A 17,184-nucleotide genomic window follows, 5' to 3' on the forward strand; every position below is an offset into this window, starting at 1 on the left:
GGAAGAGGGAGAGGAGGATAAGAGAAAAGGGAGAAAAGGGATCATAAGGAGGGAGAAGAGGAAGAGAAGGGGAGGAGTAGATAAAAGACGAGATGGAAGGCAGGGAAAAAGTGAAAAGTGAGGGGAAGAAGACATTGAGAAGGAGGAAGAAGAAAGAGGAAGATTAGGGAAAAGGGAAGGAAAAAAGGAAAAGGGGAGGAGAAAGAAAAAAGGAAGATAAAGAGAAAAGTCAGGTGGTGAGAGACAAGATGAGGAATGGAGGGGGCAGGAGGAGGGGAGGTAGGGAGGATGAGGGAACCAAACAGATGGGAGAAGAGAATGGAAAGAAGAAAGAAGAGAGAGGAGGAAGAAGAGTAAGAGAAGTTGGAAGGAGGAAGGGACAGAAGAGGGAAAGAGAGATATGATAGAGGTGGAAGAAAACAGGGGAAAATAAAGAAAACAGTGGAAATAGAAGAGAGGAAGGAAAGAGGAGGGGAGGAGGAGAAGGGGATATTCACACGCTTCTCTGTAGCATTACATATCGGAAGAGCAATGGAGCAAATTCTACAGAATTCAGGCAATGAGCAAATTCTATACAATATTAAGGAAAAAAATTATGACACAAAAATATTATACCCAGATAAGTTTCATTCATATGTATATGCAACAGAAAAACGTTTTCAGATAGGTTGTCTCAGAAAATATATCACTCTTGCTAAAATAGATTGCTCAAAAGGATACGCTAGCTGAACAAAAATTCAACAAAATAAAGAAATGAATAATGGCTAAATCATGGAATAAAGAGGCAGTCAACAAGCACTGAGACCATTGGAACATAGAATTCAGTCCAAATAATTACTATAAATATGGACGAGATTTTTTTAAAAAAGAATGAAAATGCCCAAGATGTATCTTAGAGAAACCATAAGTTTTTTTTAAAAAAAAAAAAGAAGAAGAAAAGAAAGTACCATAGTAAACTGGGTGTAAAATCTTAGATTCTATCAACAAAAAGGATTAAGTAAAAAGAAAAGAGGAAAGAAAGGTAGTCTAGTATCACCTTATATAAGAAGAAATATAGTTAAATGGTTTCACTATTGATTTGACAGGAAAATAGCAGTGTACAATATTACCTTCATATCAAAACCAGCACAAAAATAAAAGCACAAACTAATATTTCTAATAAATTTAGATGCAAGAATGTTCAACCAGAATATCAGCAAAATCCAACAATATATAAAAGGAATTTTAAACCATAACCATAGGAGATTCACTAAAGGTATACACTATTTAGAAAATAATCCATGTAATCTACTGTGTTTATAAGCAAAAAAAGAAAAATCATATGATCATGTCAAGTAATGTGAAAAAAAAACACATTTGACAAAATTCAATATTCATTCAGAATAAATATTCTCACCACGTTATACCTTACTGGATTAATGCAATTACAACTATAATTAATACAATTCTTATTAAAACCATGGAAAGGTTTTCTTTTTTTTTTATAGACATAGGCAAGCTTATTTTCTAAATTTATATGGGAAGGTGCAGGCCTTAGAATAATTTTTAAAATCTTAACAAAGAAGAATGAAATGGGAGGAATTACTCTGTCCAATATCAAGGCTGAATCTGTAGCTACAGTAATCAAGACACTGTGGTATTGGCAAAGAGATAGGCATACAAATCAATGAAACTAAATAGAGAACTCAGAAATAGACCCACAGAAATATATCTAACTGATTTCTGACAAATTACTAAGTAAAGGAAAAATAGCCTTTTGATAAATGGTGATAGATCAATTGGGCATTCACAGACAAAAAAATAAATGAGTAAGTAAAACTCAACCTAAATTCTACACAAAAATTAACTCAAAATTGACTGTAGACTAAAATGTAAAATATAAAGCTACAAAACTTTTAGGGAAAAAACCCCCCAAAACAGGAGATTATCTTTAGGGTCTAGGGCGCTGCTAGGCAGAGACTCGACACCAACGCATGGCGCACAAAATAATAAATTTATAAACTGAACCTCATAAGAATTAAAAACTTTTGTCTGTAAAAGCCCTTGTTTGGAGGTTGAAAAGATAAACTACAGAGGAGTGACAAACTAAAGAGTGGGCACAGTAGGGTTACTGTGTAATTGTGACATTCTTTGAGTTAATAAAGCTATTGTAATAATCATAGCCTACATGTCTTTTTCCACACAAACACCTGTAAACCTATTTTTTCTACCCCTGCATTTGTAAACCACATATCTATCGAAGAGTTAGTATTTAAAATATTTTTAAAATTTTCATCCAGCATGTGGATATTTCGGGTTTGATTCCCAGTCAGGGAACACAGGAGAAGCACCCATCTGCTTCACTATCCCTTCCCTCTTGCCTCTCTCTCTCTCTCTCTCTCTCTCTCTCTCTCTCCTCCTCCTCCTCCTCCTGCAGCCATGACTTGATTGGAGCGAGTTGACCCCGGGAGCTGAGGATGGCTCCAGGGCTTCCACCTCAGGCACTAAGAAGAGTTCGTTTGCTGAACAACAGAGCAACACTCCAGATTAACAGAGCATTGCCCCCTAGTGGGCTTGCCATGTGGATCTCTGTCCAGGTGCATGCAGGATTCTGTCTCTGCCCCCTCTCCTCTCACTGAATACTTTAAACATATATTATTACAATAGCTTTATTAACTCAAAGAATGTATATATGTTTAAAGATAGATATATGTTTAAAGAACTTTCAAACCTCAACAGAAATAATCAAACAATCCAATTAGAAAATGGGTAACATATATACAGAGATATTTCATCAAAGAGAATATATAGGTAGCAAGAAGCACCTGAAAAGGTGTTTGACATACTAGTCATTAGGGGAATGCAAATTAGAATCACATGAGATATCTGCCTATCAGAATGGCAAAATTAAAAAAAGTCACAACTATAAATGCTGGCAAGAAATTGGATCATTCCTACATCACTGGTAATAATGTAAAATGGTAAGGTTCTTCTAGAAAACAATGTGATAACTCCTTATAAAACTCAGCATGCAAGTACCCCATGACCCAGCAGTACACTCTTACATAAATAAAAACAAATGTTCACACAAAAACCTACACACAAATGTTCACAGTGGCTTTATTTTAATTGCCAGAAATTGACAACAACCCAGATGTCCTTCAATGGGTGAATCGTTAAAAGAAAATGGTATATTGGATACAACTAAGAAACAAAAAGCAATAAACTATTAATAGACACAACAACCTAATGAATCTCGAGATAATTATGCTGAATGAAAAAGCCAATCCGAAAGGTATGAATTCATTTATATCGCATATTTAAAATGACAAAATTTTAGAAATAGAGAATACACTCACAGTTTTCAGGGGTTAAGTACAGGACTGAAAGTGAATAGGTAAGGAGGAGTGGGTTGTATAAAAAAGAAGACACAGGTATCCTATAGGGATAAAATTGTTTAGATCTTCACTGTGATGATGGATAGACAAATCTACATGTGTGATAAGACTATATAGAACCAAATACATCCACAAACACACACATACCACACACACACATGCATAAAGAAATGAGTATAAGAGGAGAGATCCAAACAGAATTGGTCAATTGTATTCATGTCAGTAAAATGTTTCTGTTGAAGGAAACTGGTTAAAGGATATTATGAGATCTCTCTGCATCATTTCTACAACCCCATATGAATCTGTAATCCAGCGGTTCTCAACCTGTGGGTCGCGAAATGTATTGTATAATAAATATGTATTTTCCGATGGCTTTAGGCGACCCCTGTGTTTTGGTCGTTCAACCCCCGCCGGGGTCGCGACCCACAGGTTGAGAACCGCTGCTGTAATTACTGCAATAAACATGTGAATTAAAAGAATCCTAGAAAACGTCATATTGAATTCTGAATCCTACTCAAGGAGTTTGAACTGATAATAAATGAGAAGTTAGATAAATGGTGATACAAGGAGACTTGGGGTAGTGAACACACAATGCAATATACAGACAATGCATTATAGAATCATACACCTGAAACCTATGTAATTTTATTAACCAATGTCACACTAATACATTCAATAAAAATTTAAAAACAAACAAGCATAGAAGTTGGGAGCCATAGAAGCTGGCTGAGGATGACTTAACTAGCACTTAGATCAAAAGAAGCCATACAATGGTAGTGAGAACAGTGAATTAAAGGAGAAATTGCTAAAGGCAGGGACTCAGAAAACCATCATCCAGGCTCAAGTAAGAGGTGGTGTGAAACAGTTACTCTACTCATGGGAGTGCAGGGCCGATCGATGCCTTTGGTCACATCAGCAACCATGTGTCTAATGTGCATTCACTCTGTGCAAGCTCTTGAGTAATTTGCACAGTATGTGGGAGTCCAATCACAAAACAAAGTCATTACCAAATTATTTCACCATGTTCCACTAATATTTTATGCCAATTTTTTAATACATTTTGGTAAAATGAAGGAACATTTTTAGTCCTGTTTCAATATTTCTATAATTTTATAAATATAAGTTAAATAAGTATTCTAATCACTGGGATAATTAGCATGTTCTTAAAAAATAATTTTAAGGTGTTTAAAGCTTTGAAAAATATAGTAGGCTTGTGGTTTTAATTAATTTTAATTGAATGTTTAGAAAATTTTGATTAAGTCAGTTTATAATCAATGTTTAAATGAAATTTTAATTTGTTAATTTTTAATGTTTTGATTTATTAGTCTAAGAAACATTTAAATGCATGGAGAAATGTTATTTAATAAATTTATACATTTGTTTAATTGTACATGATATAAAATACAACAGGAGTGAAGCTCTTCATGTATTAAAAATCACAATCATCAAATTGTAGATCTGGGATCTAAGTCCACCTCTGCCTCTGTGATTCCAGGCCACCCCAGGTGAATTTGCATCCTGTCTTTACAGCTCTGGAAGGAGGAATGGTCTTACCTTATGGGGTTGTCCATCCTGGACACTGTGAGGAATGCAGCAAGATTGGCCGTGTAGGAGGAGCACACGATGAGAGTGAAGAGCCACCAGCTTCCCATCACGATGCGCATGGCCATGGAGTTCACGGAGGATTCGCCACCTGCGGGAGGTAGGCAAAGTAGGATTGGTCCTGGGCTTGCTTTCACTCCACTCCCCAGAGAAACGTCCTGGGGATAGGAAGCCTCCACTGGTGATGTGCGAGGGAGCAGAGGACCGGCTGCCCACTTATGATGGGGCACTGTGAGAGAACCCTAAGACTACCAGTCTTGGAAAGGAATGAAAGACCACACAAAATAAAGAAAGCCAGGGTTGACCTTTTACTGATGTGATATTTGTCAAAATACCAATGATAAGGTTCTCATATCAAAATCTTCCCATCAGAAGACTGCACATCACTGTGCTGAGAATTTCCATGGCTGCAACCCAGTTGATGGAAGGTTCCTTTCCAATTTCAAATTCACAGAGTCGTCTCAGGAATTCTATAAATATAGAATTACCTCCTTCCCGGAGGGTTCCCTGGCTTACTTTTAAACCTCAGAAATGAGATGCATCATCACTTTTATTAATATCCAGCCCTTACTAGATGACTTTTTTTCCCTAGGATTTTCAGAAATTATTGCATGTGACTCTCGGTCAGAAGCTGCCTCTTAGAGGCCAGTTATTTTTCTCTCCTTGGTCCCTTACATGATAGCAGCAAAAAGCATCTTACTGACCATTTTTATATAACTTCACAAACAAGTGATATATATTTAGCCATGGTGCAAACTAGGCCAAGTCTCACATTAGGAGCTTTCAATTTGTTGTTTCTGGTCAAAATTGCTCAATCCTGCAACTGCGCAGAAATTACCCAGACTTCTCAAAGCTGGGAGACTTTGGACTTTGTATCTCAAGGATTGGCTGGAGTACTGCCGAGATGAGTGCAAAAACAATTGTCATGCTTTTCCAGTAAGACTTCAAATTTAAGCAAGATCCAGTTTCATTTGACAACTCTGTGCACATAGCAATCAATCTAATGTATGAGGGAAGGAGAAGTGCCGAGCAGAACTCCAAAGTTAATTTTCTCTAAAGTGGAGAATCAGGATTTGAAGTTGAGTTCCTTGTTATCACTTCATTTGATTTCTATTTGAGGTTACTCAGAGAAATTTGGTACAGCATAATATCAGCACTGTCCTAAGGATTAAATAAAATGGCATTTAAAATTACTTTGGTAACGTGCATCTAAGAACGTTGCCAATGGGACTATTCCAGCGTCAGGAAACCAGGAAGGTACCTTGCTGTACGAAGGCTCCATAGACAATCCAGATGGCGCTGTGTAAGGTGGCAGAGGCGGATGGTCGGGGCTGGGCAGCATTCTGAGTCCTCATGGCCTGTATCCGGTTCAGCACAAATATCAGCACGCCGACCACGGGGATGGCCGCCGCAATGCAGGCCCAGACCGCAAAGTCAAACGGAGCAAAAAGGGAGAAGATGCTGATTTTCTCCTCAGGCTTCCTGATTAGGATCCCCACTGAGTAGTCCATATACCGCTTACTGAAGTCCACCACGCTCTCCCGCTCTGGGGTTATGGTGATGGCAGCGATGGCCAAATCTGCCCTCTGCAAAGTGAAAACATGTCATCAGATGGCTGTCCTCAGCTCAGTGCAGGGTTCCGCCCTGTGTCAAGGTCTGCCCTCTGCCCTTTGAGTTGTTCTGATCAGAGGGAATGGGGTTCTCGACTTGAGAGCCTGTGACCTTGAATATTTTTCAGGCAAGGCCAACACAGTTGTCTGTTATTACCTCCTTTACCTTGTCCTCATCCAGACCCTAAAAAACTCCTGGAGCCTCTTCTGGATAAAAGCATCTTCACTCTTGTGTAATATGTAGTTTTGCATTACTTCTTCACTGTACCCCTAGCAAACCTCAGTGATCTAAAGTTTTTTATGCTGGCATTTCCCTATGACCACCACCACCACCACACACACCAAGAAATTCCCCTGACCTTCTTCTAGGCTTACCTGCATCCTTCCTACACTTCAAGGCCACAGAGACACTGTTTTTCTATTAAACCTCTTAAAACTCCATCAGCACACACTGATATCTTTCTTTTCTAAAATACTTTAGAAGTTGCATGGTGAGTCTTACGACTACCTTGAACCTCATTAATATATCAGTTCCTGATTGTCCGCTATACAGACTCCATGCCAGGGAGTGACATCCACCATGTAAAAGGTGTCCTCTGCTTCTCTGTCCCCCCATCTCCCTTGACTCATGGCCTGCAGACACAGGGTTGATTCTTCAGATAGTAATGCCACGTTGTGAAGGGGCTCTCTGGACATGTTGTACTGTGACTTTAAACGTCCCTTCCAAGACTTTTGCTTTCTAAGATGGGCTTAATTTTAAAAATAATCAAAGATCCCCATTAGGATGGGGCTAGACTTTTAGATGAAGCTGCCAAGACTGGTGGAGGTTAGGATCCCTATGCTTAGATGGGTGATGCCAGGCAGTCATGGGCTAGAGTACCCACTACAACCACAGAGCACAGAAATGTACAGTGATCATCTTGATCCTGGCTCTTGGACCTGGAAGTAGGAGTTTAAAATGACCAATTGTAACAACAGCTCTAACCTACATATTCAAATTGGGAAACATACATAAAAAGATTTTATCGGGTTTAATATAATATGTGGACTAGAGGGGCAGACATGCCAGTGTCCCACACTGCAATGCAGCAGCATCTCCAGAGTCAGGAGAGAGATGTGGGAGGTGGCGATGTTGGCGCCCCCCCACCCGCTTGTCACATCTGAATCTCCAGCTTTTGCTTTTGCCTCTCTCATTACGAATCCGAGGTCCACGAGGTTTGTGTATTTGTTTGAGGATAGAGAATGTGGAGCGTAGTTAAGGACTGAAAGGGAGTCTAGAGGAGCAGGAAAGGTTTACGACATGGGATGGAGGGAAATTATATGAAGCCAGGTCCAGAGGAGGCACAACGGAATCGACCCAGGTGGAGGCTGACCTGGACCAGAAGGAAAACCGCCACCCCGCTCTAAACAGGCAGTCGGAGACATGAACTTCACAGGAGAGTGAAGTAGAATTTCCTACCCCAAAGCCTCATGTATTTTGTAATATAGGAGCACACTCTTTTATTTGATTTTAAATTGAAAATAGATTATTAGGTTGCTGGAAAAGGTAAACTTTTGAAACATTCTCTAAGAAATGTTGCCAAAGGCCCCCACAAAGGACAAATCAACTCATGCTGTCCTGGAAGCCCTGCTACGGTGGGATCCACACACTGTCCATTCACCCATCTGGATGCACTTGTGATTGTATTCTCTAAGTATATGTAGCAACCTGAACACCCAAGTCAGAGGACAGGTGATAGGATCAAGTCAGAGTTTGGGTGCAACAAGACCAGAAACACAGAGAGCATCATAGGGGGTGAAGTGACTCACTGGGATTTGTCCAGTCACCGCTGGAGGGCACACTGGGCAGGAAAGGATGAAGTATAAGAAGAGCACAGAAACCTTAGAGGAAGATGAACCTCTGACTATATGCTAGGTGGAGAGGGCCAGATGCTATTATATGGCTCCATTTATACTGCATGTTCATAAAAGCAGATCTCTTAGATGGAAAGCAGATTGATGACCACCTAGTGCTGGGGTTGAGAGAGGGATTAGCTGCAAAAAAATATGCAAGATTCGTTGGGTTAGTGGAAGTATGCTAAAACTCAGATTTTCTAAAAATCATTGAACTGTATATCTGAAATAAGTAAATTTCATAGTATATAAATTATACTATGATAAGGTTTTTTCTCTTTCTTTCTTTCTTTCTTTCTTTCTTTCTTTCTTTCTTTCTTTCTTCTCTTTAAGCCTGGGGAAAATTGGAGTGCTAACAGCTTCTGGTCTGCATTTAGAGTTATAAAGCAAAGGAACTGAGTTTTAGGAGCAAAGTCCCCAAAGACTCAGCAGTAAAACAGTCATGAAATGGGACAATTACAGCGACCTGTAATGTGCTGACAAGATGCATGAATGTGGGTGTAGGAGTGAAGAACAGGCAGATGTCACTGCAGGCGAGACATTCAAGGCGCTAGGATCTCAGTGTTGTCCACCGGCACGCCGGAAGTATCAAGGTGAGTGGCAGCAGTAACCAAGGAGAGGGAGGGCTTGAGTCAAGTGCCATCATCATAAATGGTTGTGAAGAAATGGCCCTGAGGCCATGGGATGGCAAGGACAAAAATGGGGTCACAGTGAAGGAGATCATGTCACAGGTCTCAGTGAAGACTCAGGGTCTAGAGCAGGTAGGGGAAGTACTCATCCTAAATGAGCATGAGGAATTGAAGAAGGCCACATCACCTACACACAGCAATGCAAACACACACTCATTCATACACATACACACCTGTGCATACACACCCCAGGGATGGGCCATGTGGGAGAGGAGAATAGGCACTCACCAGCCCCCTCCCCCAGTGAGAACTAGGTTCCTATTTCAGCCCAGATGTGGGGTGGGCTTCAAGAAGGGTGCACTGCAGCGCAGGCATGGTGATAGACTTCAAAGGAATGAGAGCACTGGTCACAGAAGGACATAGAGTCCCAGGGACGAGACAGAAAAGAACAGAAACGAGTGTGACGGGGAGAAGAGGTGTTGGCGGAAAAAGGGCTTCAGTGTGTGGACAGTGGTAAGTGTAGTCTGTTTAGCTGGTCCCAAGGTTCCAACTGCTCAATGGGCCAAATATGGACAACACCCCAGAGGCAGACTAGGTGCTCCTCCCCATGTCCTGCTTTTGGCACCTACCTTGCTGATGAGCTCCCCGATCATCCCATTCCAGGAGGTGTTATGGAGCTGGTGACCATATCGGCCGTCAGGGGCCTGGTAAATCTCATATTTGAAGCCCAGAGCCTTGGCCAGTGCATCCAGGACATCTATGGAAAACCCTTTGTAGCGCTTGGGCTGTCCAAGGATGTTCTCAGCCACCATCACAAAAGGCTCTTCCTGAGGACAACAGAATGAATGTTCTTCAATTCAACAACAGGATAATTAGTACACATCCTTCCAGGGTAGTGTTGGAGAAATCCATGTGATGGATTGTAACTTGAGAATGGTCACAGATGTATGCATGCATTCACCCAATTCAGGCCTGGAGTCTGAACCTCTCAGCCTTTTCCTAAAGCAGTTTACAAACACTCAGGGGACAGTGCACTGGAAGAGCCCTCCAACAAGCATGTTGATGGAGAAAAAGATGTCTACTTGTCCTGTCTCATGTTGTCCCAGCCTCCACCCAGATCACATCTCTCAGATAACACAGTTTGTTCTTTCCTTCATTCATGACATTCAGAACTCTGCCCTTGGGAAATGTCATAATTCTTCAGGACTCACATAAGAAATGTGGACATTTCCCATCCAAGATAATAAGTGACAATCAAGTTCTGTGATGTTAGCCTGAGAGAAGATAGTACTGCATCAATCTAGAAAATGCATGCTGATTAATGGGCCATCCTCATATCATAAGTCAGAGGACAGGATAAGGTTAAATCCCAAGTCCCAAGACCGAAGCCACACCACAATCGCAGTCACGTGCTCCTGTAAGTCATGTGGCCATCTGTAAAATGCCTCAGTCTCCCCTCCCCACAGTCCTGTGACACCAACAAGAATAAGCCTTTTGGCAAACAGCCCCAGAGAATATATCTCATGAATTAAATATTTATTCAGGGAAAGGGAGTATCATGCTTATTTGTGGTGATAGGGAATGCCTGAACACCACTGAGATGCCAGCGTCTGCTCGAACAGAGGGGACATTTGGACCATGTCTGACCAGCTAATAAGAGGTTAATCTATCATTTCTCCTACAGCTCTAAAAAGGTAAAGAAAAGAAACTGAAAGGAGGATGTCTCTAAGGTCCCTTAAAGATGTAAATGCTATGACATCAAGAGCACTGTGCAGAGAAACTGCAACACCCAGTCCCAGTCTTCATTCGGAACTTTGTGTCACACGGGCCCACTGGTGCTGTTGGGTGCTGAGAAAATGTCCTCCTCCCAGCACTTTCTGGGGACCCTGGCTACCAGCACGCCTCCCCCAGGGACCAGAGGCAGGTCAGGACCCTGTTTACCTCCGAGACCACGCGGAGCAGCTGTGCCCACTCCAGTGCTCAGCAGAGGCGAGCGTGAGTTCTCCTTCCCTGGAAAGCCCAGGAACCCCCCAGGAAGGCCTCAGTGGCACAAGCTCCAGAGACAATAGCTCCAAGGTGCAGTTTTTTTTTATCATTCACACAATTATTTACGTGAAAGGTATTATGAAAGCTCAAGCCACTCCTGAAGACCCCCTTCTCTCCAAACCCAGTGTTACATCAAACAGAGAGAAGTCTCTGTCTCAAAAGCCTGAAGCACAAACCTCCCCAATGGGCCCGTGATCCTACCAAGACAGTCACCACTTTGAGCGTCAGTCCTTGCAGGCGGCTGCCCATGGGCCTCTCTTGCAGGCTGCCATTCAGGCCCCTCTCTGAGTCCCAAGTCGCCAGCTGTGAAGGAGAAAGGGAGGGTAAGGGGCAGGATAAGCAGCTGTGAGCACCGCCAAAATGGCTTTGTAAACCAGGAGCCTGGCTGGACCAGGCAGGTAGCGGGACTGTGCTCCCGCACTTCCCAGTGACCCAAAGCCATCTTCAAACCTTAGAAAGACTGAAAGTGTGACCAACAGAGAGTCCCACTTGCCGGTCAGCAGGATCGCAAGGACTTGGCCACATTCCTAAAGTAAAACCAACAGGTTAAAACTGGTTTCTGGAACGAACATCTACATCTGATTCTATTCTGCCAATGTACTGAAGCCAAGTCACTGTGTCTCCCACAGAGGTCCTCTTCTTTAGATTACTCCTTTGACTCACCCAGGCCGGAGGGCCCTTGAGTTCAGCCATTGCCACCATCAGCCACAACAGGATGGCTCTCAGCAGTGAAGCAGGTAACAGAGGCCCACACGTGTAGCTTGTCCTGTACGCTGGTGCCTACTGCCAGCAGGACAGGAACTCACTGTCTGTCTCCACTCTGGTGCAAAGGTCATCATACCCCTGATGGGCACACAGAGGCCAAGAGGACCTGTGCCCCAGATGCCGTCACCTGCCGAGCCACAGGGTCTACCAGGCAGTCCAATGTGTCTGTGACAGGTGGCTGCAAAGACCCCCACCCTGGCTCAGAAACAATAAGACACAAGTGTTCTTGGGACTGCTTCCTCCCCCTCTCCCTGTGTCCCTGCCAGGCCTGGGCAGCAGTGATGGAACCTTTTTTTCATCAATGATTCTCCACTGTTAATTGGTGAGATGTAAAAAATACACGGACGCCAGCCCCCATCTCAAGCCAACTTAATATCATCTCAAAGCTTGTCATGAGGAAAGTTAACATTTCCACATGATCCCGTTGACAAACCTGCTCCTCAGGGTCCCTGAGCCTCTAGCTTTGTTGCATGTTAGACTCTCTTAAGAAGACTTTTAAAATACTCTGAAGGCTGGGTCCCACCTTCAGGGATTCAGATTTAATTGGTTTTTATTAAACAAGATATGGATATTTTAGCTCCCCAGGTGATTCTGATGCATGGCCAAGATCATGAACCACGCAGTAGACCAGTGTTTTCCAACCACTGGTCTGCCAAAAATTTTGTGCCAGTTTGTGAAAGACTTCACCACCCTGATGTATGAAGATTATAGACCCAGTGATCTTAGTCAAATTCACTTATGCTCTCAAGGTGATTTCTGCCTTAGCAGCCCCCAAAATAATTCTCTTATTTTCATTGGTCCCAAAGTATAAAAAGGTTGAAAACCACGGTTGTGGACTGAAAGAGTGATCCTCAAACTGTAGCAGGCACACGAACCACCCGAGGACTTTGCATGCGCTTTCTTATTCCAGAGCCCCAAATTATCTCTAACAAGTGCCAGGTGCTGTTTCTGCTGCTGACCCATGGACCCCTACTCAAATAGCAGGAGTGAAAGGCTCAGACAGCTATAGGCGGCATCTACTCTTCATCAAGGGAAATACACAAGACCCCTAGTTGAGTCTGGAAGAACCACTCCTCTGTGTTAAAGTGCCACCAGGGGCCCGAAAGGTGCCACCAACAGTGTTGCTAAGGACACTTCTACTGTTCCACAGCCTTGACATTTGCAACTGGATCTCCATGCTGAGCCTTGACTTCAAGGCCACAGCTCCAGAATCCATGGGACCATTCCACCTGGAAGAAACTACAACCCTGAGGCCTGGGGAAGGAACATCAGAACCGTATATGCGGTTCTAGATCCAGTGTACTAAGAACCTGGAAACTCCTGCTGTCATGTAGGACATGGTACCAACTAAGACCCACTCTTTCCTAGCTGACAGGCTGCCTGGCAGTAAGGAATGAATTGTTTAGTGAAGAGCATGGCTGTGGACTCTGAGGAGCTCCCCACAGTCACCACTAGTTTTAGAAACGTTGCAGGAAAGAGCAAAGTGACAATCTACCCAATATCCTGAACTCTGGGACCTGGAATAGTGAGAAGGAAACCTCCTGACTATTTCTCCACTGGGTCTCAGGAAACTGCACTCAGACCAGAAACAATTCCTGCAGCTGGATTCATGCTGGTCAAAGGGAAGAGAACAAGAGAACAAACTCAGCTAAGGGGAGTAAGGGCGTTGATTCCCTGCCTCCTCTGGACCACCCCCCCATGCGGACCAAGGGAACTCCTGCTGTGTATCTGGGCCACCTGCATCTCCTCCCCATAATGAGTAGCACAGCTATTGCAGCCACTTAACCCTGATGTGTGGTCCACTGCATCTTCTGGGTTGGATGGGGGCATGAGGAAGGCGCCCCTTGACCACCTCAGTGACTCACGGTGTCATAGTGGACGCAATCTTTCCTCTGATGATGTATCCATTCCAGGGCCTGTATATTCTGCCCTGCACCACGACTTGAATTCTAACACCTGCTACAGAACGTCCCTGGCACAGGTGAAGGGACATCTCAGCTCTGCGATGCCCTGGTTTGGATAACTGCCTGCAATGGGCTCTGTGTGTCCTTGATCACCCAGGTTTTACTTGACCTCCTACTGGGATTGTCATTAGTCATGAAAACAGAGGCTGGAGGCTGGAAGAACAGTTGGGATAAAGTCAGGTACTTCTGAGGTTTCAGCTCAGCTCCAAGAAGCAACCTGCCTCTCAATACCTGCCCACACCGCCCTCACTTCTGGGCCAGTGCCTGGTCAGAGCAGCAGCAACCTGCCTCTCAATACCTGCCCACACCGCCCTCACTTCTGGGCCAGTGCCTGGTCAGAGCAGCAGCAACCTGCCTCTCAATACCTGCCCACACCGCCCTCACTTCTGGGCCAGTGCCTGGTCAGGGCAGCAGCAACCCCGTCCCAGAGCACTGCAGCAGCTCTGGCCCTCTCCACTGGTCTCATCACTCCAACCTTCCTCTCTCACAGCTCTTTTCCAATGTGCTGATAGTTACCTCTATAATAAATTAATTCAATCATGAATTATGTTAATTAAAAATTTTCCAATGACTTCCCACTTCCTACAGGATAAATCCTAACACTTTTGAGTCTGGCCTAAAAGGAAGGCCTTCCTAATCCAGATGCAGCCCTGACTCTGCTTCAGTTTATGGAGTCACAGTCCACTTCAGCCTCCCCAGGTCTCTGAGCTTTCTCACACACGTCATGTGCCCTCCTGACTTTGCATCCAGTTCCTTTGTCTGATATGCCATTTCTCTCCAGCTGAATCTGGTAAACTATTATTTTTAAAATAAGTTTTCACTTTAGAATAGCTTTTGATGTACAAAAAAGTAGTTGCAGAGGTTGTACAAAGACTGTCCATATATCCCGTACTGGGTTTCCTGTTACTGTTCATTAGCGTGATACATTCCTCACAGCTGATAAAATGCTTAGCCCAAGCATCCCCATTTATGCAACACTGCAGTAAGAAATGATATCCAGTGTTCTCCATTCTGGCCCTAAGTCCGTGACCCAGTGGTACTGTCTGGGTTTCTCACCTGGCCCTCGTAATCAAAATCCTGTCTTCTTAAACTGTGTAGAACCTCAGACTTTTGAACTAGATGTTGCCTTGCTCATGCCCATCTCAGGGTTTCCAACCTTGACGTGAATGCCATGTTCTCTGAAAGATCCACTTATTATAGCAGTGCTATGGATTTGTGGAAGAAGATGGAAACGTGGAAGTGTGAAGTTAGCGTGTAATTATGAGTCAGGAGACCAATGTTAGAGCTGTGGTTCCACCACCTCCCTAATGACCTCTGACAGCACATTTTACACCACAGTGCTTGAAACACACCAAGCAGGGAACAGATACAGGTTGAATAAATTTAACTTCACTGAAACTCCATTTTCTTATCGATAAAATGGAATAAAAATTCCTCCCTTGCCAATCATGTTGAGGGGGTGTTCAAAGGAGAAAATCATTTTGCCAGATACTGTTATGAAATAAATTAATAATCACAAAATACAGAATTATGATATAAAACTATGTGTACAATACAACTTCAATTATGGGTTGTTGTTCTTCTTTATTTCTTGGGTTTTTGGTTTGTTTGTTTTTTTTTAGAAAAGATGGCAGTAGGCCCTGGCCAGAGCTCAGTGAATACAGAGTGTCAGCCTGGTATATGGACATCCTGGGTTCAATCCCTGGTCAGGATACATAGGAGAAGTGACCATCTGCTTCTCTGCCCTCCCTCTTTCTGTTCTCTTCCTTTTCCTCTCCTGCAGCCAGTGGCTCAATTGGTTTGAGCATGGTCCTGGGCACTGAGGATAGCTCCATTGGAGTGCAACAGCCTCCAGCACTAAAAATAGCTCAGTACTCGAGCATTGCCCCATATGGGGTTGCCCAGTATATCCTGGTCAGGGCACATACAGGAGTCTGCCTCTCTATCTCCCCCCCTCCCACAAAGAAAAGAAAAGGAGGGGAGAGGAGGGGAGGGGAGTGGAGGGAAGGGGAGGAGAGGAGAGGAGAGGAGAGGAGAGGAGAGGAAAAAGAAGAAAAGAAAAGAAAAGAGAAGAGTAAAAGAAAAGATGGCAGTAAAAATGGGAGGAGATATGTTGAAATGTATCATGTGACTATAGGTAGTAGAATTATGAATACTTACTGTTACTGCTTAATGCTCTTCTAAGTTTCTAACAGTGTTTCACTGTTTTCACAGAAAGGAAAATAAACTTCTGATTAAAAATAGCTAGCACAGGTGATTAAGAAAAATCTTGTCACGTGCACTTGTCTGATTGAGGACTGATGAAAGACAGCAAACATAGCCAAATTATCTGTTGGTATGTCAAGGCCGATCTGAGAGCCAGACCACAATGAGTCAGTCCTCTGGCTGCAAGGAGCAGTGGCCGAGGGGTGGCCATCTCCTAGAAGAGGAGCACTGCTAGCTCATTCAGCACAGCATCTCATGTTCTCCCACCTCCCAACAGGGCGTAGGGCCTGTCAGCTACTAGATTTGGGACAGGGAAGTAGCCGTGGCTGAGGCCCCGCTCCACGAAGACAGGTACTCATGTTCCATGAAAGAAGAGGGGCTAGCACCAACGCATGTTAGTTACTACTCAGACAGTCCGAACACAAGGCCATTGAAATCCAAGCAGAACTTCGTGGGAGAAAATAAACATTACTCTAAGCCTGTTATTTTTCTTTCTTTCTTTATTTTTTTATTTTTATTTATTTTTATTTTTTTGGTATGAAAATACTTAGGGCTTAACATTTATTTATTTTTGGGTTTGTTTTTTTTTTAACAGACTTATCTCTCCCTGGCCTTCAGGCATTCTGTACTCTGACAAAGAAAGAAAAAAAAATACTTCAAAGTGCAACCAAAATTCTGCCTTCAAACACATCAAAGTACAACCATGTTTCAGAGCCTGGGATCTTTCAAAACTTTATTATTCCCTCTCATCAGCTGGAAGCTGATGACCCCAGGCTGAGTAAGTCCTCCTATCTCCATGAAGCTCTATGCTCCTGCCCAAATCTTATGATCAGTGAGGTAAACCTTCATCATTTCTGAGCAAGCCCATCCCTCTGAGCATGTGGTATATAAGACCAGAACAGAAAAAGACCCAGTCCAAACAAGACTCCAGTGGCATGGATGGACCTTGAGAGCATTATACTGAGTGAAATAAGTAAATCAGAAAAAGTTAGAAAAACGACTTCACACGTAGGTGGAATATAAAACTGAGACTCACGGACATAGAAAAAAGTAAAGTGGGTACCAGGGGGAGGGGGATCGAGGGGAGACAGAG

General features: G+C 43.2%; 1 protein-coding gene across 2 annotated transcripts in view; it reads right to left on the reverse strand.

The window, feature by feature from the left end:
* Positions 1 to 17,184, reverse strand: part of GRID1 (glutamate ionotropic receptor delta type subunit 1) — an 854,435-nt gene that overhangs the window by 140,689 nt on the left and 696,562 nt on the right. For both annotated transcript variants that reach the window (XM_066243628.1, XM_066243627.1), the window contains 4 exons: positions 11,359 to 11,460; positions 9,741 to 9,938; positions 6,241 to 6,565; positions 4,932 to 5,070 (listed from right to left, as the gene is read on the reverse strand). In XM_066243628.1, coding sequence (XP_066099725.1) covers positions 4,932 to 5,070; positions 6,241 to 6,565; positions 9,741 to 9,938; positions 11,359 to 11,460 — 764 coding nt within the window. The remainder of the gene's footprint in view (positions 1 to 4,931; positions 5,071 to 6,240; positions 6,566 to 9,740; positions 9,939 to 11,358; positions 11,461 to 17,184) is intronic.

This window comes from Saccopteryx bilineata, chromosome 9, assembly GCF_036850765.1.
Source record: "Saccopteryx bilineata isolate mSacBil1 chromosome 9, mSacBil1_pri_phased_curated, whole genome shotgun sequence".
Taxonomy (NCBI): Eukaryota; Metazoa; Chordata; class Mammalia; order Chiroptera; family Emballonuridae; genus Saccopteryx; species Saccopteryx bilineata.